The following is a 26,838-nucleotide window of genomic DNA, read 5'->3' on the forward strand; positions in this document are numbered from 1 at the left end:
CAACACTTTTTCCAGAGCAGACTAGCCATATGACAGTACTTCTAACTTTCAAAATGTGACCACTCTGCAGAATAAAAACCTACCTATGACTCTGATAATTTGTGGACCTTGTACTTGAAGCAGACATCAAATACAGATTTGAAGTATGAACTCAATGCAACAGTTAAGTTTGAAACTGGAACAGAAACTAAAACAATAAATCCTGTTTAGAATTTCTAAAGCAAGTGTTAAGAAATTCAGAAATTCAAAATATATAAAAAGGATCAAGCAGCTTAGATGATGTACTCCCAGCCTGTCATAGTGTTCCCATTCACCAGCAGTTGCCGCTCTGATTCCAAACACTATAATGTTTCTCTAGATGTATAATGAGAAATAACTGAGGAATGTGAGTGAACAGCCTTGCTTTAAACATGGCCCAGAGTATTTAATCTGTTATAACTGTAACTCCTAATGCTGATGATTGTACTGAGAAGTACCACATGTTCAGTGAATAGTTTTGATGATTGGTAAGTGTGTTTTTATCACTGTCATTCCACTGTTTTTCCTACTAATAAAGCATCAGTTGTTCAGTAAATCTTCAATAGGTGTTGTCTTTTGTTACTAGAACTGAAACATATTTCCAGCTTTCTCAAGAGTCTTTATTTGCTTTGCAGCACCCCAGTTTGTGATTGGTATTTCTGTGAATTATGGCTCTACAAAACTATCATTTCATATATTCATTTCTCCAAGTTAAAACAATATAATTCTTTCAATATGGAAAGCTGTGCAGTCAGGCTGGGGTTGCATTATGCAAACGATGAGATAACAGCCTCCTTTTGCTCCCACTGAAGAGCAAAGTGGAGCTGAAGGAGCCCCTGGAAGGGGTTGTGAAGTTTTTTACCACATTGTCTTCTGTATCATTCTACTTTTCTCTGTATTAGCATAACTGAGAGATGTGTTCATTTGACCCCTGTAGGGATAGCACAGGGAATGACTGTATGAGTACAGAATTTTTCAGGGTTGTGTCTGGTGTTTTTCTTCAGAGCAAGTTTGCATTTTGCTCATGCATTGCAATCAAATACAATCTTGATAACTTTTTTCAGTTCCTCTAGATTTAATAAAGCAGAGTAATATTATTTCAGGAGGGGATTAATTTTTCCATCGTGCTGTTATAAATATTTGAAATCTCAGTGGTGCTCTGTGTGACACCTCTTCCTTCCCCACCAGGCAGAAATGGATTTGAGTGCCAAAGATGAATATGCCAGAAAATCTAAATCTGTCATACTCCCAAAATGTCAGAGTGGCAAGAGATGTGTAAGCCCTGGAGGTTCAGTTAGACCTTAAAACCCGAATTTGTAGCTTAAGGGGTCCTTCAGGAAGCCCCCCTTCCTTCCTCTGAGCTTACAAGGAGACCCAATGCCCCTGAAAATAATGTAAAATAGGTCCTCAGGAAAGTCACTTTTGGTGACACCTGGCAACATGCCAGTTTCAGTAGTGTTTAGTGGAACTGTATCAATGTCCTCTCTTCGGGAACTGAGTTATGTCTGTGATGCAGAAAACTTAGTGCTACCTATGTACAAAAGCCTCGTATTGCAGCTTTTCTATAACAGACAGTGATGGGCAGTTATTCCAACTCTAAATTCTGGTACATCTCTGTCCCTGGGAAACACTGCATACTTCCTACACTATTGCCATTGGAGTCATGACAGATAATGTTTTTGTTTCTTATGAAGATGATGCTTAACTTACTGTAGTGCTTTTAAAGACAAGTGAGAAACAAATCTTTGCCCTGTAGTTAATTCTTCCTTTCCTTCATGGAGCTTTCTCCTTTCCTCCACAGTTTGTCAAGGGACAAATAACAAGCTGACCCAACTGGGACATGTGGAAGACCATTTCACCAGCCTGCAGAGGATGTACAACAATTGTGAGGTGGTACTCAGCAACCTGGAGATTACATACGTGGAGCACAATCGTGACCTCTCTTTCCTGAAGGTTAGTGCTCATGGCCAATGAGGTCTTCTCCGCTACAACAAATCCTACTCCGTTTTTTAAGTGCAAAGGATCAGCTGCTGATAAAATTCTGTGATGATCCAAAAACATAGCTAGTTAAGGTTCTAGTTAAGCATACCTGTAGGCTGCAGGATGCACTCAACCCTGCTAAAGAAATCAGGTACTTTGAGAAATAGCTTTTCAAGCACTGCGCTGGGTGCCATAGAGATGGGTTTCTTCTCATTTATAATTAGAATTACATCCATACCTATTATCTCACTTCTCAGAGAGCAAAAGGCTTTGTGGTGCTGTTGGGCAAAGCAAAGCACAAAGCGAGTGGCAGATTGTGAAGTGTGGAGACCTTTTTCCTGCCCTCCAAACTGCGATCCTTTCCCCTGCCATAGTGGTGAGTGCCTCTCCAGCCTGAAGTGCTCACACCCTCAGCAGGCAGGCAAGTCCTGTACAATAACTTCCCACATGGATTCTTGAAGTGATCTTCAAGATAATACCCTGTGATTGACACATGGGCTACTCCCATCTCAACATTTGTTTTGTGCACAAGTTCATGGGCAAATTAAGGCAAGCTGAGGAGGGAGTGAACCGGGGATGGATGTTTAAACACAGCCATGGCATGTGGAGGAGCCATGGCTGACATAGGCACCTGCAGGTTCTCCACCAGCAAGTAACAAGCAATATCAAAAAATCTGTGGTTTGAACATATGGGTTACAAATATGATGGTATTGCCATACTTCTTTCCCAAACACAACCTGATTGGGGAGCTCAGGGTTCCAAGGAACATAATGAGTCTCTTGAAAATTTACTGGTAGTCTTCACAGAAGAGGAAAATATCTTTAGTAGCCTGAAGGATTTTCACTTGCAGTGATTTTTGTAGGGGATAGAAATGTATACGTTTCACAATGCAAGACAGGAACAAACCCACATGCAGGAACAGTACCTCACTTGTCTTTTTTTCCTGTAAAGATATAAATTTTTTAAGAAGGAAAAGGTTGCCTAGTCTCTCACTTTAATGAGCATGGGAAGGGACACAGAAGGGACCATGTAAAAGCCTGAATCAGGCAGCATCTGTATGCTGCCAGTTGCTGAAGGCTAGGCAAGTGTTTATGGGAAGCATCACACTTAGTTGCCATTTCATACATGCTTGCCCTTTTCTCCTGCATGCCCTAGTCAGCCCCACTTACCCTTACTTGGAGACAGAACCAGGGGTATGCTGGACCTTTGGAATGACCCCCTGGTACCTGCTGAAAGGGTGAGTTTATACATGCTTAACCACCAAGGTTTTGCACATAGTCCCTTTTTCTTCTTGGATTTATTTTATTTTTAATGAGATTAGGTGATCTCCCATCCCTTAAAATTGAAAGATGGTGGGTTGAAGGAGTGGGAGGAGGAAAGCCATTATTGAAGAGTACTATGGATTAAGCCACTTGTTTCTTCTGTTGCTCTCTCAGTCAATACAGGAGGTTGCAGGCTACGTGCTTATCGCCCTTAACATGGTGGATGTCATTCCCCTGGAAAACCTCCAGATCATCCGAGGCAATGTGCTGTATGACAACTCTTATGCCCTGGCTGTTTTATCCAACTACCACATGAATAAAACCCAGGGACTCCGACAGCTGCCAATGAAGCGGCTTTCAGGTGAGACACGGGCAAGAAGGGGAGGCACCTCTAAAGCCAACTTCAACTGTCACTTTTTGATGTCAAGATCTGTTGGAGATTGCCTCTCAAAGTCATGGGCCATCAAAACCTGCTTTAAAAGCAAGGATCTGAATGTAGTTTTCTAATTGCTCTCCTGCTAGCCAGTCTTCTGCAAAAGACAAAGAAAACTCATCAAGATTCATCTTTGTTCCCGAAACTGGCAAAGAAGCACCCATTTGTTATTTTGTATTATTTGATTCTAGTGCATACATATCGATATTTTCTGCTAGATCTCATTGGGAACTGGTAATATGTGTGTCTCACATGGTCTCTGACTGGGCACACCAGCAGTGCCTACTCTGCTGACCACTGTGGGCCCTAGAGGTGGCACCAGGCAGAAGACTACACATAGTGGCATCTTGGTGGCATCCAAGAAAAGCTGGTTCTGCAGAACCTAGTGGTCTGATCCGGGTCTTAGTTACACCATCAGGAGTCTGATGCCCTGATTGTTCCTTTCTGTCAGTATCATGTGACTGAGGGGGAGAAAGATGTAACTTACTTCTCTTTCTTTAGAGCAGAGAGATTTTGGGGACATCTCTGGGGCAAAATAGGGATTTGCTTCATGTAGCAATTTTTTTTTTCTTTAACAGAAATTCTCAATGGAGGTGTTAAAATCAGCAACAACCCCAAACTGTGCAACATGGATACTGTTCTTTGGAATGACATCATTGACACAAGCAAGAAACCTCCCACAGTACTTGAATTCGCAAGCAACCTGTCTTCTTGTGAGTATTAACTTACGAAAAGTGCTATGTGTCCCCCTCCATTTCAGAGAGTAAAATGAACATCCCACCTTTCATGCAGTGGGTTCCTATTCCAACAATTTCTAACAAAGGCCATCCAGCTCTGTGACAAGAGAAGTGCTTTCATTTCTGCACCACTGGCCTAAGACAGAATTTTTCATGATGGTTAGGTCCTTAACTCATAACTCAGCAAAGTTCTTGGGAATGTTCCTCTTGATTTAGGACAGTATCCTGCATATGTGCTCAGCTCAGAAAGACAGCCCAGAAAAACAATGTGCATTCATTTTCTTTCCAGCGTTCTTCTGTTTACATTGTAAGGCTCTGGTCTAGAAAAACTATAAGGGCAGCTTCATGGAGTTACTTGAAGACTTAGAGCTAGGGCCCAAGTAATGCCACAAAATTCTCCTGTTTTGGGCTGCACAGATTACCCTGGCAAAAGTATTAATAAATAGGTAGATAAATCTGACACTTCAGATCAACAGGGAGATGAGGGGGTATTTAAAAGTTTGTACAGCATATGCTTAGAGCAGGCTCAAGCTAATCCTTCAGCCTTATGAGTCCCTCATAAAATCCCAAGTCATTTCACAGAAAGGAGAGTTTATTTTCATTTCTGAACATTTCATTTCTGGAACTTAAAGTTGGCAGGAAAACATATTTTCTTTATCTTCTTCCAGTTGCATAATTGCCTGAGCTAATAGCCAACTTCTGTGTTGACTTATTTTTCTATGGAGCCCTGGCGTAATCAAGGAGTTGCAAACTATACATGTCAGCACAGGAGTTTGGCTCTGAACACCACAGAAATGTTAGCCTTTAACTTTTCAACTTAAAAAAAATAAAGTTCTTTAGTCCCACACCGAATCAATCAACTCTTGGACAAGTATTGGCATTTGTTCAGCTATTTGATGGCTGATGGGGGGAAGGAGAATCACATGTTGTTAGTGGGAAAAAGCACTGGAGTAGGAAATGTCTTTTAAATGTAGTGAATTCCACATTAATCTCCTAAGACAGCCTTTTATGGCTTTAATAATGATGCCATACTCTAAAATAAGTTGTTTCTCTGGGACTTTGCTTGTCATTAAGAGAAAGAAGAAAGAACAGAGCAAGGAGGGAAGAATGGGAAAGAACCCAGCACTGAATGCTCGAGGTCAGGCAAGGTGTCTGTCCATCCTGCCCACCTCTCCATTAATCATTCATCTGCAGCATAGTCCTGCACAAGGAGTATTTTTGGCAGAGGATGGGAGGAGGGCATAAAGCAGACAAGTCAAATTACTTTGTGGTCAGAGTAGCTGGCAGTTGCCTGTGAATCCAGTTGGATTTGTTTTCTTTTTAGAACTGCCTTGTTCAGAAACACTGATTTACATGTGGCCTGTAGTGAGCAGCTGGCACATGCCTGACTTCAAGCCAGTGGTGACTTGCCATTGCATGAAAACCCCAGCAGAAGGGCCAGCCGGGCAGTAGCTGAGATTCCTGTTCCTGGGAAAAATATTCCTCTTTCGTAAGCTAGACTGACTGGGTATTGTGCTCACTTGCTCAAAGGTGTGGAGGTGGAGAACTGCACGTAGGAAAGCAGAGGTGAACAAAGGATAACAAATTCAGCTTACAAATTTTTTGAGCACTGTTATGTAGGTGCTTCCTACCCTGGTTTATCAGGAAGGAAAGCTCAAGTCATTGTTTTCTGTTGTTCAGGGTACCTTGTTATTTTCTTTGTTTACAGAGCATTATACTCTCTCTTGTGTTCTAGGTCCCAAATGCCATCAGAACTGCACAGAAGACCACTGTTGGGGCCCTGGTGAACAAAACTGCCAGACATGTAAGCCTGTATATTAGTTCAGAAACACCTTGTGTGCTCTAACATACATACTACATTTCTGTCTACTGAAAAAATAACTAATTTTGCAAGTAGGATGTTTCCTTGATACTAAGAGAGCAGAAACATCCATTTACAAGTGCCTGAGATTTTGCAACAGTTTATTTTTACTAAAGTAAAGGTTGAGGGGGAACACCATGACAATTTGTCTCACTGCTTTTTTTTTTCTCTCTAAAAAGTGGGGAAATACACTGGGTTTTGTTTTGTGAAAAGTTCAGTGGAAAAATGGCTGATCTAGACATAATGCAAATGGAAGAAACATCCTACATTCAGTTTTCCATTGCAAATAGTCACCTGAACCTAAGTTTTTTGTCTGCAAATATCAAGCCACATTTGTATGAGTTAGAGCTTGAGGAAAGAGGACCGTATACCTTTCCTGTCTTCACTTATTGCATGCTTCAGTTTTTGTCAGCTGGCTCTGCAGTTTGGCTCTCGGGGTGCACAATGGCTGCGCATACAAAGCCCTTCCTGGGCTGGTTCCTGCAGCTGAGGCTGCACAGCTGTCCCAGGACCTTGCGAAACCTCAGGTCTCAGCCCTGCAAGCTTCCAGCATTTACAAACCCTCACTGGAATCAGGAGTGCATGAAACAAAATCTTTTGCGGGCTCTTGCTCACCTCTCCAGGCATTTGAGACTCTGGCCAACTGAAAACGTATCCCACATTGCCATATGTGGGAAAGTTTGGGGGATATGTCTCTTTCTTCTGGAAATGAACGTGGGATACTTTATATGAAGTAAAAATGTTTGATGTAATGTATGTTTCCAGCAGGAAACTCTAGTCAATAGTTATCAAAGTGATGAGGTGCTTTATTCCCCTGCTAATTCTTACCAAAAAATTGTATCAAAATGCTGTTCATGTAGAACAATGCGCCTTTTATTCCCCTGTTGCTATCAGAGAAACTAATGCATACTGTGGAAATAATCTATTTCCTGGAAAATATACAACCTTGCTTATAGGTCTACAAGAAAAAATAAAATAATACAGTTTGGATACAGAACTGTGTAATGGAAAAAGAATATATGATTTTGAAAAAATCACTGTTATATATCCTGTAGCTGGCTATTTTTTGAAATAATTTTCTGTTAATTAACAACCATGGTTTTCAGACTTATAGGAATTTCTGATAATATTGTAATTCATTTGTGCCAACTGTGAAGTTGATAACAGTTAGCACAGTGCACAGCTGAAATGCTCAGGATGCTGTATGAATCAGAGTAGCCATCAGGTTCTTCTGGCACTTTATGCCAGGCTTCATGGATCAGTAATTTTATTTTTTTTTTAAGAGAACAAACAATCCCATTTTGGGTCTCTGATACAAAAACATGCTAGCCATTCATTTGTGGGGTTTTTAAAAATTGTTCTGATGATCCTTTTCTCTGCTTTGATATTCAAATGAAGAAGCTTTCCCAATTCTCAACAAAATGTTTCAGGCAGTTTTTGCTTTTTTGCAAAAAGTTGGACCAGGGCCAGTTCTTTCCTTTGGGTTGTTGCACTGGTGCAAACCCTGAGGGAGTTAGGTAATGAAGATAAAATTTGGCCAAGAATTTGAACATTAAAGAAAAATAATTCAATGAGCATATGAAATCTGCTTGCTGAGTGAGTCTCCCCTATCTCTGCAAATTTTGGAAATATTTTACTGCATTAAAGGGACGTTTTACAGCACCACACCTACAATGTACAGTTTCCAGTTATAGTACGGAGTCCTGGCAATTCTGTCACATTGTTTTTCCCAAAGGTAGCACCATAATAGTAAATTTTCTCAATGAAATGGAGACAGATGTCTCCAACTCTCTGTTGCCCAGCTATAAGATGCAATGACTCTGTCACAGTTTTACTTGGTGAACAAGGCATTGGTGCAACAGGGTTGTTCTTTCTAAGCAGGACATATTTCCTGGCTAGGATCAGAGTTCTTAGCACCTCATAAGAGCCAAGATAATTACAGGCTGAACATGACCCCTTCTTACCACCACCCACACTCGCTCTCACCCCTCCCAAACTTTGGCCTTAAATGAGGACAGAACGTCCCATGAGGAAAATCTAGCACAGAACCTGCACCAGACCTTTTCTCCATATTTCTTGATCCCATTACAGCAGGTACAGCTGATGTTTTTCATTTTTTCTTGTATCTTCCAGTAACAAAAGTCATCTGTGCTCAGCAGTGCTCTGGTCGGTGCAGGGGAAAGGTGCCCAGCGACTGCTGCCACAACCAGTGCGCCGCGGGCTGCACCGGGCCTCGGGAGAGTGACTGCCTGGTAATGATGCTGCACCACCACCACAATGGCTTCAGTCCCTGACACGGCGAGCAGGGCTTTCAGCTGCATGTTCTCTAGCCTTCTGCGGCCCCAGAAGGCCTCCTGAGAGATGCTGACCTGGAGGGTGCTCCAGGGCTTCCCTGCATGGGTGGTTGTTGGGAGGGAAGATGACATGAACCTCACAGCACCCTGAGCTGGTCTTTACTGACTCTGCCCATGGACCTTCCTAGTGTATTCCAAACCAGTGCTAGTGCCTTTGACTGCCCAGTGAGCTCAACATTGTTGCAGAGCATGCAAGAGTTTGCTGTAGGCAACTTCCCCACGTGAACAAGCCCACAGCTGCCCCTATGGTTATCTGGGCCAGCACAGCTTTGCCTTGTACTCCTTAGCACTAGTCAGTAGTAATCTTGGTTTACTAAAGCAAGAACTTGTAAGGGACGTAAAGAAGTGATGGATCTTTATTATTTTGTATTTCCCCGAACTTCATGCGTGAAATTCAGGTTTCCCTTCCTGCTTTTGACTTGCCACAAAAGCACTGTATTTGGGGAGCCCTGGGGCAGTGAAGAGAGAAGAAACAAATGGAGCTTCTTTAGGGAATAAAGGTCTCATTGCTTTTCAACAAGTGTTTCAGGGATTTGGTGCATGCCATGGTTTTAACTCTTCCCCATGTTTGCACTGCACTTCATTGAGAATTCAGTGACATCTCAGAAATCACCATAGAAATTGTCCAACCTGGATTTTATTGTTATTACCTCTATTTCTGGTTTCCTTTTAGGATGCTATGATCCCCTTCCTGGTTCACAGGGAAGACAGTTACTCTCTCTCATCTGGAAAGCCAGGGGAGAAGAAAGGGAAAAAGGGAGTCATTATTAATTTAATGCAGATTTAGATTGGAAGAACCAACTTGCCCTTCATAAATGCCTGCTAAATTGTTCATTACCTGCAGCCAAATATAATGGCTTGAGTTTAATATTTAGCCAGAAAACTTAGTAATTGGCAGGAAAGGACTTGATTTGATTTAGTTTATTAAAAACTGGCCAAGAAAAGTACAGTTTGTCTTGATCTGGTTGCCGCTTGTAAGGGAAAATTTTTCTAAGGCATGCAGATTTGCTCCTGTTCCCACGTGAATCCCAGCCACTCCCCACCAGAGTGCCAAGGTTTCTTGCTTAGAAAAAGAAAAGCTCATGGTTTCTTTTTTAAAAAATATTGAACTCCATCGCCCAGCCTGAAGCAACCTTTCAACTTCAAAGCCTGAGGGACCATCCCTGTAGCTGCTTGGGGTTTCCATTAGAGCTAAACAGGAAGCAGATGAGGCCATCAGAGTATTTTGAAGACCTGATGTAAAATCACTGTCACTTTTTAAGGAAAAGGTAGTTTAATGTGTGCTGTTGTTCCATGACAGGCATGCCGCAAGTTTCGGGATGATGCTACATGCAAGGATACATGTCCCCCATTGGTCCTGTATAACCCCACCACTTACCAGATGGATGTGAACCCTGAAGGAAAATACAGCTTCGGAGCCACTTGTGTGAAGGAATGTCCACGTAAGTTCATTTCAGGTTGCAGCCCCAGAGGAGGTGGGGAGTTGGAGAAAAGGGGGAAGGGTCCTGTGTCATCCCTCTGTGTTGTGGTCAGGTTAAAAAGCACTTGTTCTCTTCAGTTTCTGTGGGAACAGGTCACAAAGTGAGCCTCTTGAAACAGTCTGCATCCATCACCTTGCCTGGTTTTCAATCTTTGCATTTTGACTTTTGAAAATTTTTCTCTTGGTGAAGAGAATAGCATCTTCCAAAAACCATTAAAACAATGGCTATATGGGATCAATGTTATGGATTACCAAAGCAGTATCAACTCTTAACTGGTTCTTAATTAGGACTGTTAAAAAGTAATTGATTTTAACACTCCATCTCACGGCCTGTAATCATTGTATTCTCTACAGATGCTTGCTTTTCCTTTCTTGCTGTTCCATTTCTGTACTTTTTTAATCCATCAAGACTTTAATGTTGTTTCGTTCTTCTGTGACCATTCCCCTCCCTGTAAAACGGTTGATAGCACTGTATGTTCATCTACCTTCAAATGATGTTTGTGATGTTCATAGTTAATGCCTGTACTTTCCTGAGTGTACCAAAAGCTCAAATCCCTTTTTTCTTACCAGTCTTGAAGTTCTTGTCTGGCCCTCAAAGCATCCCTCTTGTATTTCAGTCACCTTTGTATCCTTGTTTTTTTCCAGACAACTACGTGGTGACAGACCACGGCTCCTGCGTTCGCTCATGCAATGCTGATACTTATGAAGTGGAAGAAAATGGTGTTCGGAAGTGTAAAAAGTGTGATGGGCTGTGCAGCAAAGGTAAAAAAGGCATGGAATAAACCAGTGAGGCTTTGGGATGATAGAGAACTCACAAGGAAAAGTGCAGGGAGTTCTGATCTTAGTTAAGTGTAAATTCAATATAAATCAGATGCAGTAATAGTTTGGAGATCTGACAAGAGGTTTCATCAGGAAGCATGACTGTAGAGCATGCTTTCCAGGTGGGATATACCACAAGTACAGTAGAGAAAACTGTATGTTGTGTGCATGTATATCTTGCACATCAGCCTTCTCCTCCATTAGTCCTTCCCTGTGTCTCATCAAGGGAAATGGAAATGGGACAAAGAGAGCAGGGAATGTGCCAGAGCCTGTGCGCAGAGATGCTCAGACCAGAGCTGCACAGCTGGGCAAGCAGGAAGCAGTTATCCTGTGGCACTTTCTGAAAAGCAAAAATAGGCAAAAGATCTGTGAAACTCATCTTAGAGTGGGTGGTTTGACCATACAGGAATTCTTTCTGAACTTGTGGCACCTCCACATTTCTGCCCTGCCATGTGACTGGGCTTCACTTTTGTCCCCCCTAACTTTTGTATCTCTCCTTTAACAGTGTGCAATGGCATTGGAATAGGTGAGCTTAAGGGGATCCTCTCCATAAATGCCACAAATATCGACTCCTTCAAAAACTGTACCAAGATCAATGGAGACGTCAGCATTCTCCCAGTTGCATTTCTAGGGTGAGTTACCTGCTGGCCATCAAGTACTGAAAGGAAAAAGCTAGGGGAAATCCAGGCTAAGTTGTTCTTTTCCCAATTTCTCATTCTGTTTGTTTCAGTGATGCCTTCACGAAGACCCTACCTTTGGATCCCAAGAAGTTGGATGTCTTCAAAACAGTCAAAGAAATATCAGGTTAGCAGTGAATTTAAGCTGAGGTGTTTTTTGACTGATACTGCCAAAAACACAAATGGGGAGGAGGGAAGTTTTGAGCACATGAAGAGAAGTGCATGCAAAGTGTTTCTTGTCTCTGAGCTAACAAGGGTCACTCTTAACCAAGGTGGTCAGCAGCACATTGCCAGCATTACGCCCACATAACCCATACTGGTCTTCCATCCAAGGTGTGTGGTTTGGCCAGAACATCCCTTCTGTTGAACTGTCAGCCCTAGAGAAGAGTAAAAGCAGTGGAGATCCTCAGCCACCCAAGAAGCGTGTGGTGATGCAGAGGCGTGCCACTCCAGCTAAAAAAAGCCAAGTGTGTTTCTATTTGTGGAAAACCTTTCAGCAGCTCCTTAGGGAAGCGTGCTCAGGGGCTTGCGTCATCCTTATGGAGACACCCTCTCCAGCCTGATGAGCTCTTCCTTGGGGTGAATGTGTCTCCAGGAGCACAAAGCAGCCAGCAGAGCACTCAGCCACCGTCTTGCACCAAGTATCAATTAAAAGTAATTGTGTTCAGCCCATTATGCAATGAATGTAACATTGGGGCTGGGTCTACAGACATGACTCCAGTTCTCCTTTTGTTTCTCTCTCACCTGTGTGGTTCCCTTCAGGGTAGCAATGACTAACTGCAGAGCTTCATACAGCAGCCTGCAATTTTCCAAATTCTCCCCTTCCTCACAAGCACCTCAGCTGAGTGGGGCATTCTGTTTGCCTCAGAAAATACACTACAAGTAGCTATTCTGCTCTGTTCCTGCTTTTCAGTTTTCCTCTTCTCTGAGCTCATCTGCAAAATGGGATGGAGTGCTGCCTTTCTCCCACAGATCCAGAGCCTGCAGCCTCTCAGCCAGGGTATCTGCTGGCAGGAGCTATCATTGCTGGTGACTCGGTGTGGCAGGATGTGCAGCTCACCGACACGCTCTGTTGCTCTCCTAGGCCCTCGTGGTGGGCTAAGAAGTAAACTGTTTATTAAACAGGGTTTAAAAATATCTCCTTGCTCCCTAAAATGTCATGTTAGACTTTGAGATGGTCCTTCAGATAAGCATAGGGAAAGTACAAGCGCCTTCTCCTGGTGCAGGTTTTGCTACAGGAGAAGGTTCTGCTGCCAGTACTAATGGTGAGTTTATTTCCATTATGATTACTTTTTAATCTTCTTTTCCTCTTGCAGGATTTTTGTTGATTCAAGCCTGGCCTGAGAATGCTACTGATCTTTATGCTTTTGAAAATCTGGAGATTATACGAGGCAGAACAAAGCAACAGTAAGTAAATCATGTGCCACAGCCACTCTAAGAGAAACTCTGTTTTGAGCTTCTCTTGTCTGAGCACACCAAGGTTGCAAGCAGTGTGAGGCTCAGGTGTCCCGAAACTGATGCAAAATGGGGTAAACCCTGCAAGGAGTAGAGCACCATCTCTGAAGCATAGATAATGTGCCCTGGGAATAAAGACCCTCAGCTCTGTGCCATGTATGGAGGGCTGCCCTCAGCCTGTTTTCAGGACCAGGGTTTCCCCCACCATCCTGGAAGCACAAGCAGGACAGAAAATGCTCTTTACAGTCTGGGGTAAGTCATAATGTGATCAGAAGCACTATGGGATTTGAGGTAGCTGGGCAGTCATGGATGGAGGCTGCCAAGCAGTGCAAACATCAGCAATGCTTCCGAGTGCCCTCCTAGGCTTGCCCCAGAAGGAAGAGTGACTTGGTGGACAAGAACAAAGTAATAGCTGCTTTACCTACAACCATTGTTCCACTTCATTACTCGTCAGAACATGTGGGTCCTAACAGTTTTAGCTTAAAAAGCCCTTGCAAAACCAGATGTGAGTATTGCAGTTGTTACGTAATAGGCATGGCATGTACATGGCATTAAGTTTAGAAGGGTGAGCAGAACCTTGCTTGAAGAAAATGCAGTTCACAGCAGGATGCATTTGACAACTAAAAGAAAAACATGCTGAGTACATCCTGCTTGCTAATTACCTTTCTTCCATGTTTTTTCTATTTGTCCCACTCCATTTTAGTGGCCAGTATTCCCTTGCTGTTGTTAACTTGAAAATACAGTCCCTAGGGCTGCGCTCCCTCAAGGAAATAAGCGATGGAGATGTTGCCATTATGAAGAACAAGAACCTCTGCTATGCTGACACCATGGACTGGTACAGACTGTTTGCAACTGAGAGTCAGAAAACTAAGATTTTACAGAATAGGGATAAAAAAGAGTGTGGTAAGTGAGTGCTGCATTCCTGCTTACCATCAAAGCTCATGCTGAAATTCAAAAGTAAGCTTGCATTTTCATGATTCAAGTAAGGCTTTTTTCTCCATGTTCCTACGGCTACAAAATTCATCAGTGATACTGCTTTAATGAAAGTGGTGAGGGAAGAGTGGGATTTTTTTTTTCTTCCCACCAAAATGTGGATTGTGGTGTCCAGCAAATCAGGAGCTTCTTCATTACTATGAATGTAGTGAAGCCACATCACTTGAAGGACACAAAAGCTAACTCCTAAACCTGGCCTTTTTTAACAAGGTTGAAGCTGCTGTTCAACCATACTGCTATTGACTGCAGTGGTCCCTGGGCCATAATCTACTTCTTTTTGCAGAATATGAATTTGCTATATTTTAGAAATTTGTCATAGAAATACAGAATCATTTGGGTCAGAAGGGAACTTTAAAGGTCATGTAGGCCCTGTGCTGTGGGCAGTGATGTCTCTCACTAGACCAGGTTGCTCAGGGCCCCATCCAATCTGACCCTGAACTTTGAGGGATTAGGCATCCACCAATTCCGTATGCAACTCAGTGTCTCACCACATTGTAACTATGTCTTCATTGTATCCATAAATCTATCTACTCTTTCTGTTTAAAAGCATTTCCCCCTGTCCGGTCACTACAGACCTTGTTAAAAAGTTGTTAAAAGTGCCCTTCAAGTACAAAAAAGCCCCAGTAATGTTTCTCCAGAGCTGTTTTTTCCCCAGGGTGGATATCCCCAGCTCCCTCAGCCTGACTTAACGTTATTATACATCTGTTAAGCTGTCACAGAGGATATCATTCTTATTTTGAATGGCCAGAAATCACTCAATTTCAGGCTTTGGGATTTAGAGAAGAGTGATTACTCCTCTTCCACTCTACCAGAACCATTCATATCTGCTTTGGAACAGGCTGGGGAAACGGGTTGGTCAGCTGGAGTGAGAATGGAGAGTTTGACCTCTCTCTTACCTCCTTGACATTCATATCTTTTCTTGTCCCTCTTTCTTTCTCAGCTGCTGCCAAGCATGTTTGTGACCCCCTGTGCTCAGATGTAGGCTGCTGGGGCCCAGGGCCCTTCCACTGCTTCTCCTGCAGGTTTTTTGATCGTCAGAAGGAATGTGTGAAACAGTGCAACATCCTGCACGGGTAAGGTGTCTCAGGGGTGCTTCAGGTTTTGGTGATGGTGTGGGGGTTTTGGTTTTTAAAATGTGTTGTAGCTAGAAAAAAAGCAAGAAGCTGGGTCTCTGCCTGCATGGGATTGCCCCAGCTTGCAGAGATGTTGTGTGAACACAGTCCCTAGCTAAGGTACCTCTCCTTCCCCATTCAGTATTTCTTAGGAGTTTGCTCCTGACATGGTGACTGCTAAGAAAACATCCCCTTAAGCCCACAAGGAGACTATCTGGAGGAGTTTAAAGCTCAATCTGTGGCTATCATGTCAAGTAACTGTGTGAGAGCCAAAGCCATTTAGAATCTCTGGGAGCTCAGACATCCCCAGAGCCAGGGCTTCACTGCTTGGTAGATTTCTTTCCTCTTATATTTGCTCAGATGAGCAGCTCACCCTTGCAGTTTGCAAAGTTGAAGGGAGAATGAACTTTCCTCTGAAAATGACTGAGAGCAGCAATTTCAGACAAAATTATTGCCTCAGCCTCACTCAGGACCTGGAAAAAATATTGCTGCCTTGTCTGTCAATTCAACAGGTGATGTAGGTGGAAAAGGCATGTCTAGCAGCAAAATTACAAAGTCTGACTTTTAAAGCTCCTGAGTATTAAGCAAGTACTTGTCAGGGTGTTAATGCCTCTGATGTTTGTATTTCTCTAGTGGTTTGCAGTTTAGCAGCTGTCTTTTTTTTAAAGTGAATTCCCTCTAGCAGCTATTATAACCTGAAGGGCAGATCAGGGCATTATTTTGTGTCAAATGATGGGTAGATTTAATTAATAACACCATTACTTGAAGTGGAACAGCTTTATTGCTATTAAAACCATCTGTTCCCAACTTTCATATTTTAATGATTCATTGTGTGTTGTAGAGAGGACATGAATTTAATTATCAGTGCCTTGCTGTTTAACTTTCCTAATTATTATTTGTAGCCTTGGAATCACTTGAACTGTTTTTGCTGATCTCTTTGCATCACTACCATTTAAAAACCTCTAGAAATGGTTGCGAGTATTCTGTGACATCAGCTTCAAAGGGAAAGTAAACTAATTTGTAGTGTGCAATCTGGAGTGCCATGTGTTTTGCTGTCAACCAAATTTCCCTTACTCTTACACCCTCCTGGTTGCACTGAGCAAGTGCTACTGGTGTAGCCAAGAGGGTCCCTCCTCCTGTCTCAGTACCATCATCATCTCAGTCTAATGTGGAAAAGTCTGGAAAAGGAGAGGAGACTACAGTTTATCACTTGCTATTATTTCTAAGGTTTAATTGTTTCTCTTTTTTTGTTGTTCTTTTCCAGGGAGCCAAGAGAGTTTGAAAAGGACTCCAAGTGCCTCCCCTGCCACCCTGAGTGCCTGGTGCAAAACTCCACCATGTACAATGCAACCTGCACTGGACCTGTAAGAGCAGATTCATCTTAGCAAATTTGAGCCCCAGATCACATATTAATATGTATTTCCCATGTTCAGATAATCCTGAGGTCTCATTTTAATCCTATTTGAGGTGAAGCAGAGAATGGGGGTGGTTAGAAGTCAAGATCTTGGGGCAAGGGAGCAGGATAGGAAACCTCAGGGTGTGAGATTTATTTTCTGACAGGTAATCCACAGTCACAGATATTGTAGAGTCTCTAATATTTTTTAAAATATTAAATGTTGTATTTTTTAAAAAATACTTACTTTGGCAAATATGGCAAAAATTTGAGTAACATGTAACCACTCAACTTCCAAGTCGGTGTGAACACATTAGATCAAACTCAGATCTTAATTGCAAAAGTCCAGTTCTCTTTTTTTTTTTTTTGGAGATCAAATCTCTTGCCTCCATCACAGGTCCACCTCTGTGTTATTTAGCTCAGCTCTTTAAACACCTAAACACCTCTTGCCACCACCAGCAGTGTTTGACCCTGTCTGAGTGTTTGACCCTTGATCACTGTTGTGGTTTAGGAACTCCCCAACTTAGTACTCCCACTGAGACTCTCCAAATGACAAGCCACTCACTCACTCCCTTCCCCTTTCCCCTGTGGCAGGCTGGAGAGGAGAATTGTAGGCATAAGAGGGGAAAATCATGGGTTGAGATAAGAGCAATTTACTGGAAACAGCAATGAGATAAGGAAGGGAGCAGTAACAGCAACTTTAGTACAAGAAAGGTGAAGGATTCTGACGTAATTGCTCAGAACCAGCATTACCCCACTGTTCCCTCTGTCATGATTGCCCAACCAGAAGGAACCCCTTCTCCCCAGGAGAAACTCCTTCCCCCTGCTCCTGGGGGAAGGAGGTATACATGAAGGGGTATAGAATGACCCTCATGTCCTAGCCATGCCCCTCCTGGCTGCTGCAAAAATTAACCCTGTCCTGTCAAGAACAAGGACACCCATCATCAGTTTGAGCAGTCACTGCTCAGTAATGTGAAGCATTTCCATCCTCCCTCCTAGCACCATGGCCTCAAGGATGTTATTTACATTATAAACTCCTTCAGGCAGTGACCTCCTGTTCCATATTTGCCTAGCATCTAGTAATCAGTCTATTATAGTGGCCCTTAGACATTATAGTGATTAAAATAATCTTCCTATAGCGTGTCTTACTTTTGTCCCACTGCAGCCAGCACTATGGATCTGGTCTGGTTTTTCTCCACAGTAGAATTTGGCCCACAATTGCTGGTTCCCCTGCTTTAAAATATTTAGGTCATTAGGTCATGGTGCTGTTACAATCTTAATAAAAACAGTTCTGCCAAAAATGGCTGAAGGCAATGCCTTTAAATACAAAATACAAATTAAGTGCTTTTCAAAGTGGAAAAAAAATGCATGGACTCCTTGGGTTGCCTTCATCATCCTATGCTTCTTCCTAACAGAGGAAAGAACCTGTGCTGAGAAACCAGAAAAAAATTTATTTGATTCCAGTTTTTCAGGGAGGTATCAGGAGGTCTATATCCACTGTTTTAAATTATGTGACAGGAGATTGCACCAGGTAGCAACCAAACTGTCTGCTTTTCAGCTAGCCCCTTATCAAGGTGTCATTAAATTCTTCCCCATTTAAAATGCAAAATGCAAGTTTTCCAACCAGACAGAAGGCAGAGGTGAAAAAGAAGTGACATTATAATGCAAGAAAATATTAGCTTTAAGCAACAGGAACTGTCTTTTGTATGGTCCATCCTGCAAGAGCAATTTCTTGAAAGAATATCAGGTAGCAAGGTAATAAAAGCAGACAATGCTGAAAACTTCCAGGAGTAAAAGGCATTTAGATTTATCTTCTGAATTTCCTCTTGAATGTAAGGGTGTTATAAACAAGTTGTTTCTCTCTGCAGGGCCCTGACAATTGCATGAAGTGTGCCCATTTTATAGATGGCCCCCACTGTGTGAAATCCTGTCCAGCAGGGGTTCTGGGTGAGAATGACACCCTCGTCTGGAAATATGCTGATGCAAATAATGTTTGCCAGCTCTGCCATCCAAACTGCACCCGGGGGTGAGTAAAACCTGGGACTGAATGGTGACAGGGAAGAAAGAAAAAGAGAAACAGATTGTCTTGAGCTCTTTCTCCTCCTGATCGTCCCATGTCAAACCACTGAGAAGAACTAGCAGGGAGCAAGAGAGGTCAGGAGAGCATAGTTAATGAAAGCAGAGTGTGGCAAACTTTGTAAGTAGGAAAAGGTCAGTGGTACTTTGTCTTTATGCAGAAGGAAAGAAAAAAATATTTAAGGGTTTTGAAACAGGCTTGTTTGATAACTTGAAAGAATTTTACAGGACTCAACCACCAGTGATGCACCCCTTTTTTTCCCACTTGGCTTGTCGCTGTGTCCTCTGGTTTTGAGAGGAACATCAGTGACATCTGGTGGATGCTGGGTTCCCAGGGCCCATTTTTCTGTGCACCTTTCAACTTTCAGGGAGGCAAATCCCAGTAGGGTAACACAGTGATTTTCTTTTTTTCCTTCTTTCCATACACTAGCACTTGGTCTGATTTTAAAGCCTTGTGAGTGTGGTTTTTTAACAGGAATCACAGTAAATCCAATCTATATGAGCCATTTTTTCCTCATTTGGGGATAGCTTAGACTGCAACCCGTGACAAGTTGTGAATTGATGTGTTTAACCTACATCACAAGCAATAATGGTCTCCTCTCCTTATTTCCAACCTACAAAAGACATGGGATGCACGGGAAAAGGTTTTAGGGTTTGAGAGCTGGTTATTGGACAGTGATGCTTCCAGAATAAAAAGCCAGCCCACGTTTGACGTATTTTCCTTCACAGGGCTCTGCTTTTTACCCTGCAAATTTGTCTGATCCAAAATCCTTCTATAATAAGCCCATAATAAATGTTGCAAGAGAGGAATTGTAACATATTCAGACCAACCATCACAATGTATATTAGCTAATCCAACTGCCAGTTCCCCACTTTCATGGGAAAAAGGAGATGAAGGGTGGAATCACTCCCTTCATTAGAGGGCAAGTAACAGCCCTTTCCAGTGCTCATAGTGAAATTCAGTGCAGTGGATTTCAGACAGTAGTTATACCAACCTGCTGGATTTGCCACAATTTACAGCTATGGCCCTTGCTTTTTCTATAGTCACACACAAGGCTTATCAGGGCTTCCCACTGCAAGCCCAGGAAGACATTTCCTCAGTTGAAAAGGGATCATAATTAAGTTGCTCTACTACTTCAGTAGTCCTTACTGATACAAACTGGCCACAGTGGTCTGATATCCTTCTTCTAACTGGCCACATGGAAATGCAGCTGATTAGTGGAATAGTGTAATGAGTAACCACATCTGAACAAGGCTTTTTTTCACTGTGCAGCCTCAGTAGTGGGATCGAACACTAGACTGCAGATTTGAAGAACATAATTTGCCAGACAGGGATGTAAAACAAGCCACACAATGACTCTTAGTGCACAAGCAAGTTCCCCAAGCAAAATTGATCAGAGAAGTCAATTCCTGCCTTGCTTTAGCAATGGATGGGGGAACCACAAGAGTCAGGCAGGAGATGAGGTTACAGTAAGGAGACTTTTTAAAAATGAGGGTTACCCAACATATGCCTCAGTGTATTTGGCCCTGTGTTATTAAGGCAGAACATAAAAAGTAGTATAAATTTCATCTTTCACATGAAAGAGCTGGGCTGAGTTTGCATCAGTTACATTGTGAACATGCTCAATAGCCCAAGTCAAATTGATGCCCAAATGTGGCAGATGAAATAGGCTGTATCCCTGAAGGGCCCGAGAGAGCTAGAAGGAGGTAGTGTTGCAATATTTGCTATACAGATGAGACATCTGTGGCCATGGATGAGTAGGGAGCCAGTGTCAGGTTTATAATATGGGAACATGCAGTCAGGCACAGCATTGTCCCTCTGAAGGTAATCCATCAGCAATGCCATTTCTTTTCACGCCTTTCCCTCATTTTGCTGTGGGAATGGATCTGTTCAGCAGTGGGTGGAAAACATCTGTCTCACAAAGCTTTTGTATCCTTAAAAACCACAGTCTCAGCAATTCCTGCATGACAAGAAACAACAACTTCATTTCTGTCCCTGTCCAATTTCACGGCTAGAGCCCACAAAATCTTATCAGCATGATTAAGTGTGCTGACTTCAGTAGTCATGCAAGCAAGGGTTCCCAGAATCTCTCTCTATTTTCCTTATTTGAAGAAGCTTTAAGTAAAAGACTTCTCTTCCCAGCTGAGTTTTGTCAGGAATTTCATTTTCTCACTTTAGGTATGCGTACTGGTTGTACATTGCTTCTTTTGCGATGCCGTGAAGAATCCCTTTGAGTCTCATTTTCTTTGTTGAGTCCATTTTTCAGCCTTCATTAGGAAACAGAATGAAGGATGCTTCCTCCTGCTTAGCTCTCTCAATTCTCCTGTATTCTCTTGGGAATTTTGTACACGAGCTTCCTTTTGCCCTGCCTCAAGTACAGCTGAGAATTATATGCTACAATAAAGAAAGCAACATCTCAAAAGCCCTGGAATTACCCCAAATGTTCATCAGTTAAAGACATTCATCTTCTTAATTAATCTGGTCAGTGTTGAAGGATTTGATTTTCCCTTGCCAGTCTCACAGAGTACAGGAAATAAACTCAGACACAGCCAGTGGAGTGGATAAACAAGGAGGAGAAGAAGCCACCACTGTAGCCAATACCACTGGCTGGCACATCCTGCCTCCATCCACAGTTGCTATCAACACTCTGTGTCTCACCAGTCTTCATTTTAAATGCTAAGGGATTTTTGAGGGAAATGAGAAAGTGGCTAGGGGATCTGAGAGGGAAGGCTGCAGAAGCACAGCACAAATTCTATGCCTTTGTCACTCTTGGAAGGTTACTTAGAAAGAAAAGACAAAATACAATTTTTCTAAAGTTTAAAAAGCCTTAAAAATGGTTTTCCATTTATTTTATGATTGTGAAGTAACTTAGGCTGTTATAGTGTGAGTCCCCTCTGAAAGGCCATCAATCATAACAACTTGACTATATTACATCAAATTAGGAACTATAGGTCAAGGAGAAAGTTGTTAAAATCTTCATGGATTTAGGAAATAAACAGCTGTGTCTGCACTGGGACAAGTAATATTTACATAGACAGGTAAAATGCGCAGTTCAGGATGAAGTAGTTTTCAGAAGCTGTACACAGAACTAATTTTCCAATAAGTAGAGAAATATATCAAAGACTACAACTGCTGTTATATTCATCTCATATATCCATAAGATCTTGAGGCTCTTCATAACATAAGGTCACATTTGTCATTTTGGTTTCTGTAAGCAGAAGAAAAATTACTCAGGAATGGAAAACATGATCGTTTAGATTCCATAAAATCTGGGTTACTTATGTAGGGTGTCATCATAAAATTCCACATTAAGAAAGATAGTTATATATAGTCCTGGAGGGATAATTCTTATGGATTTTGTTTCTTCTCTGACTTGTGAAATTAATCAGAAAACCAAGTGGGATTTGAAAAGCACAAACTGATCTCTCTATTTCTTCCCAAATACCTTTTTACTTTATCCTACAAGACTTGATATTGATGGATTTGTGTGGGAAAAGGAAGGAAACTGATAAAAAAATCTGCAGTTCTCTTGCCTCTACTTTAATGTGTAAGAGAACTGGTCAGTCATTCCTCAGACTCTAGCTATAATCCCCTCAGCCAGTTTTGTTTGCTGTTAGGAAGCACGTAGAGAATTTGCCATCTTAAAGTAGCATGGCAAACCAGAATTTTGAGAAGGAGATACTTTGAGGGACAGTAATCATATTCTGAAATTAAGTGAGGTCTTCTAATTTCTCAGTCTTATCAAGAGCAGCTGCACATGTTTTGTTGCGTTAGAAATTAATGTTCAGGAGGTAGACCATGACTGGATGAGGTCTGGAGTCCTAGATCAGTTTTCCATTGAGCACCTGAAGAGAGAAGCCCAAGGCAAGATCTGCCCCCTGTGACGATAAGCAAGCTGGTGGCCCTGCTCTGCACGTGCAGCCTCTCTGTGCTTCATTACACAACTGAGCAAACAAAGCAAGCTGTATGCTGGTAGGGAAGCTAACAAGGCTGAGGACCCGGAATCCGGGAATTGGTATGCACAGCACTTCCAGCATGTCCAGGACACCAGGATGCGCATTCTTGCATGGGAGCCCAGTGAACTTACGAGACCTTCCAGATGCTGGGTCTTGGAGCACTGTGTTGGCCCAGAAACAAGACAAATACACAAGGGAAGATCCAAGTAATGAAAACAAACAAACAAACAAACTAAAACCCAATAAAATGAGTAGTTGCTTCACTTCTTCCTTCCCCAGACCTAGTCCAAGTTACAAGAGAAGATCTACAACTCTACCTGGCATTCTGAGATTTTTTTGGTTTCTCCTGTCAGTGAGAAGGATTCCATTCCAGTTTTCCTGGCATGGGCTCACTTCTTACCCCCTATTTGACCTCCTCTGGAATTGTTTTGGGATGATCCACTTTCTTTAAGTCAGCACAGGGAGCGGATACCACAAACTGGACTTTAGTCCTTTTCTGTGCTCTGTTTTCTAGAGGTGATGTCAGCCTCTCAGTAATGCTCTCCTTCCTCAGCAGACACCACAAAGACCACAATTCCCATGAAGAGCATACATCTTATAGCCCAGCAGCACTTGGGGAATGCACTGTGCCTGTCACACTCATTAGACCATCAAGTGAACGTAGTCACTGTTTTCATCTGTGGGGTTTTTTTGCACTGCACTACAAAAAATTTGAGCATTTTAAACTCAAATGGAGGGTGAATGACTTGCTAGTAGAGTTCCTGGCTCCCTGGGTAATGATTGTACCTGTTTACATTACCAGTAACATAAGACTTTGGATTCTAAAGGAAAAATACCATGGACACATGCCAACAAACTGTAGCCCGAGAGAGTGCTGTCAAGTCTCATTTTTTGATGAAAGTCCATGTATCTGCTACCCCAGTTTTCCATTGAAACAGCAAGTCTGGAAATTGAGTTCTTTACCTTATCAGGAAGCAAGGATTATGCAGGAGGGTCTGCAATAACATGTTTCCACATGTATTTCTGTCCGTGTAGGAGGAGGAGGCTACTTCTGCCCTCCTCCACAGTCAGCCCTGGGCTCTGCACAGAGATAGGGAATCCATGAATTTTGTGTATCTATGTCCTCCCACACTTCTACCACATGGTAAAAAATTGTTTTAAAACATTCTTTAAACTAAGTATGCAGCATAGCTATTTCTCTAGATAAAAGATTTTGGAGCAAGGTTGTTGACTGATATTTAATGGAGTGTATGACTATTATAAATTCCTATGTTAACACTTGGACTGCTCTGAAACACAAACTTTCAAATCAGTAGCACTCTTCTTAGTTGGAATTACAGAAGTATGTAGGCCAGAGCTACATACAATGTTTGTAACGTTCATTTGTTTTTACAGGTGCAAAGGGCCAGGTCTTGAAGGCTGTCCAAATGGGTGAGTATTTCATCTGCTACAATTAATGGCAGAGCTGGAAGGAATGTGTGTGTGTGTGTTTACATTTCCACAGTGGACACTGCAAGGCTGGGACTAAAGTCTTCAGCTGTTTACAGGGAAGTGACAGACTAAAGCAGGCTCAGAGCTATAAAAATGGTTTAAAGAACTGAGAAACACTGCTACTGGCACAAGCCTTCAAAATCTTGTTCTGCCTACAATTTTTGTCAAGGTGAGACCAGGGATCAGTTACTGAAGAATAAAAGGAGGGGATGGAAAAAGGAAGGATTAAGGGCAGAGAGAGCTATGTTTAGGACTGATATAGTTACCTGTGTTGCAGGAGACTCAGAGATGCAGAGGGTCTTTTCCAGCCCTGTGATCTGAACATCTCCAAATACTGTGTGCCCAGTTGGATTCTTATTCATCACACTCAAACTAGATCTTATATCACACTGCTTGGCTTCATGATGTGCTCGAGGTCATGCAACAAGCAAACAGTCTGACTGAGAGAGAGAGGGATTTAGTTTCTGGCCACAAAGTCATGCTATGGCAAGATAAATTCAGCCCAGTAGTACTGTTAAAAAGTGACTGTATTTAATAGTAATCCCTGGGGCAACTTAGAAAAATGCTGGGAAGAATCTCTAAGTACAGACCAAAAAACAACCTTGGAAAACGGGTTTTTCTTTTCAACTTTAATTTGCAATTACCCAAGCTTTAATAAAGAGGCAGCAATCTGTCTGTACAGTGGGAATGGTACACAACACCTGGCTTCAGACATTTGTACTTCTAAGGAAGATTGATGATCTGACCTTCACTGTGACCCTTACAGCATGCCTCCTTCCCCCCCAACAATGGAGGGATATCAGCTGCACTGCTGGTATCAGACCTGTGGATGCCTTTCTGAGAGGCCTTCTCTCCACATGCTTCATGTCTCTGATCACACATGGGCTGCTCACAGCTGGCACACACAGGCATCACAGATCTGATGCTCATGTGCTTGGTGGGTTCATTGGAGGGAGGAGAAATCCCCTTACTTAAGCTATGAGGATCAGTTCAATTGTGAGTTTGAGGGAAGAGTGAAGACTTGTAGTTTTAAGCCCAGATGGAAATTAAGCACCACTTTGGACAGATTACAGGATGAGGAACTTCAAAATGCAGGTGTGCAAGACATCTGAAATGTCAAATAGGCTTATGTGGGCATCCAGAGTCTAATCAAAACATAAGGCTTCCTGCAACTTCTCTAGGCCTTCTTTAAAGTCTTAACACCTAAGAATCTTTTTCTCTTTCTGTGTGCCCTGCTGTGTTGCAGCTCCAAGATCCCGTCTATAGCAGCGGGTGTTGTGGGAGGGCTCCTCTGCCTGGTGGTGGTGGGCCTGGGCATTGGCCTCTACCTGCGCAGACGCCACATCGTCCGGAAGCGCACCCTGCGCCGCCTGCTGCAGGAGAGGGAGGTGAGCACTGCCAGCACCCCTGCTCCACCTGGCCCACCGGGGTACTGCTCCTTGTGCCAGAGGATTAAAGCACCCTGCATCTGTGTCCTGAATCCTTGTAGCTCAGCAATCCCTTGGGATGGGGAACGAGGCAGTTGCCACGCCACTCAGGAAAGGAGCGGCATGCACCTAACACCTTCTCAATCTCAAATCTGATCCCTCTGTGTATAATTTGCGAAATATTTAAGGGATTGGGATGTCTCAATCCCAAGGATAGTCATTGAGATTGTCTACCCCAAAAAAACTACACCTTCAGGCTGAGGTGCAATGTGTTTGCTGATCCGTACTACCTTTCTGTGTAGACCTTCAGCCTCAAATCGTGTGTCCCTCCAGACGAGCCTTGGGGCTCCTCTGGCAGCTTGGGATGCTCTTGAAAGTATTTCCTCCTTGATCCTGTGGAAAAAAAGGAGAGGAGGGAAAGGAATTGAGGAAGTGTTTGTGTCTTGTCTTTGCTTTGTTTTTAGCACAAAAAGCCCACAAAGCCATCAAAGTGAATGGTTCACCCTGTTGGGCATGAACAAGGTTTCTGCACTGCTCTTTGTTTTTGTGTGCATTACAGCATCACCCTCTGGATACCTCATATACAGCAAAATTCCTAATCCTGGGTGGAAGCTGCTCTTTTGTGGTTAGCCCCCTTCTCTTTCTAGTCTGGTTCTAGTAAATTAGCCAATTGTTTTTAACATTCTGCTGAAATCCCAATTGCAGCTTCATTCTGTACTTGCCAGCTTTGCAGAGTCAGCTGCTAATATCCTTAAAAAAAAAAAAAAAAGAAGAAAAAGATAAGCTGGCTTGTTTTTCATTGCACTATAAAACTATATTTTACATACTGCTGTATTCTGCAGTTGTGGTAGTAGAGTTCAATTTCTGCTCAGCTCATATTGTACCCTCTGGACTCCTCAAAATGAGGATATTTCATCACAAGTGAGAGGGTGCTGGTCCTCTAAAATCAGATTGAATCTAGCTAAATATGGTTTCAGTTGAAGAAAAAGCAAAAGGAAAAACACTGAGGAAAAAGCTGACTTATGCATCATAAAAGCATTAAATATCTTTGGAAGGGCATTGCCACTGTTTGCAATTAGGCGAAGATAAAATTTTGAAAAAAACAATAGGCAATTCAACATCCCTTTTTTTGAGGAAAGAACCACTGTCAGAGTTTCAATTGCTGCTTGTACACTGCGTGATCTGAGGGAACCACTGGTACCCTGGGAATTTTATCCAGTTAAACAAGAGCAGACATGAAAGGTTGCAGGTGATTCTTGCCCATTATTTTAAACATTTTAATAATTTATTCACTAGTTCAAAACAAAAATAA

The 26,838-nt window shown here is 42.4% G+C and overlaps 1 protein-coding gene across 2 annotated transcripts in view; it reads left to right on the forward strand.

Annotated features, from left to right (window-relative positions):
- The first annotated feature begins 1,845 nt into the window (after positions 1-1,845).
- Positions 1,846-26,838, forward strand: part of EGFR (epidermal growth factor receptor) — a 41,811-nt gene continuing 16,818 nt past the window's right edge. Inside the window, exons 1-16 of one of the 2 annotated variants that reach the window (XM_066572309.1) lie at positions 1,846-1,971; positions 3,436-3,622; positions 4,273-4,407; positions 6,167-6,235; positions 8,426-8,544; positions 9,947-10,088; positions 10,772-10,888; positions 11,451-11,577; positions 11,676-11,749; positions 12,939-13,029; positions 13,781-13,980; positions 15,011-15,143; positions 16,447-16,546; positions 18,444-18,601; positions 24,004-24,039; positions 25,346-25,487. In XM_066572309.1, the coding sequence (XP_066428406.1) occupies positions 1,891-1,971; positions 3,436-3,622; positions 4,273-4,407; positions 6,167-6,235; positions 8,426-8,544; positions 9,947-10,088; positions 10,772-10,888; positions 11,451-11,577; positions 11,676-11,749; positions 12,939-13,029; positions 13,781-13,980; positions 15,011-15,143; positions 16,447-16,546; positions 18,444-18,601; positions 24,004-24,039; positions 25,346-25,487 (1,911 nt within the window). In that variant the 5' untranslated portion in view covers positions 1,846-1,890. The remainder of the gene's footprint in view (positions 1,972-3,435; positions 3,623-4,272; positions 4,408-6,166; positions 6,236-8,425; positions 8,545-9,946; positions 10,089-10,771; positions 10,889-11,450; positions 11,578-11,675; positions 11,750-12,938; positions 13,030-13,780; positions 13,981-15,010; positions 15,144-16,446; positions 16,547-18,443; positions 18,602-24,003; positions 24,040-25,345; positions 25,488-26,838) is intronic. The other variant, XM_066572320.1, reaches the window with a different exon arrangement.

Source organism: Molothrus aeneus, chromosome 1 (assembly GCF_037042795.1).
Source record: "Molothrus aeneus isolate 106 chromosome 1, BPBGC_Maene_1.0, whole genome shotgun sequence".
NCBI lineage: Eukaryota > Metazoa > Chordata > Aves > Passeriformes > Icteridae > Molothrus > Molothrus aeneus.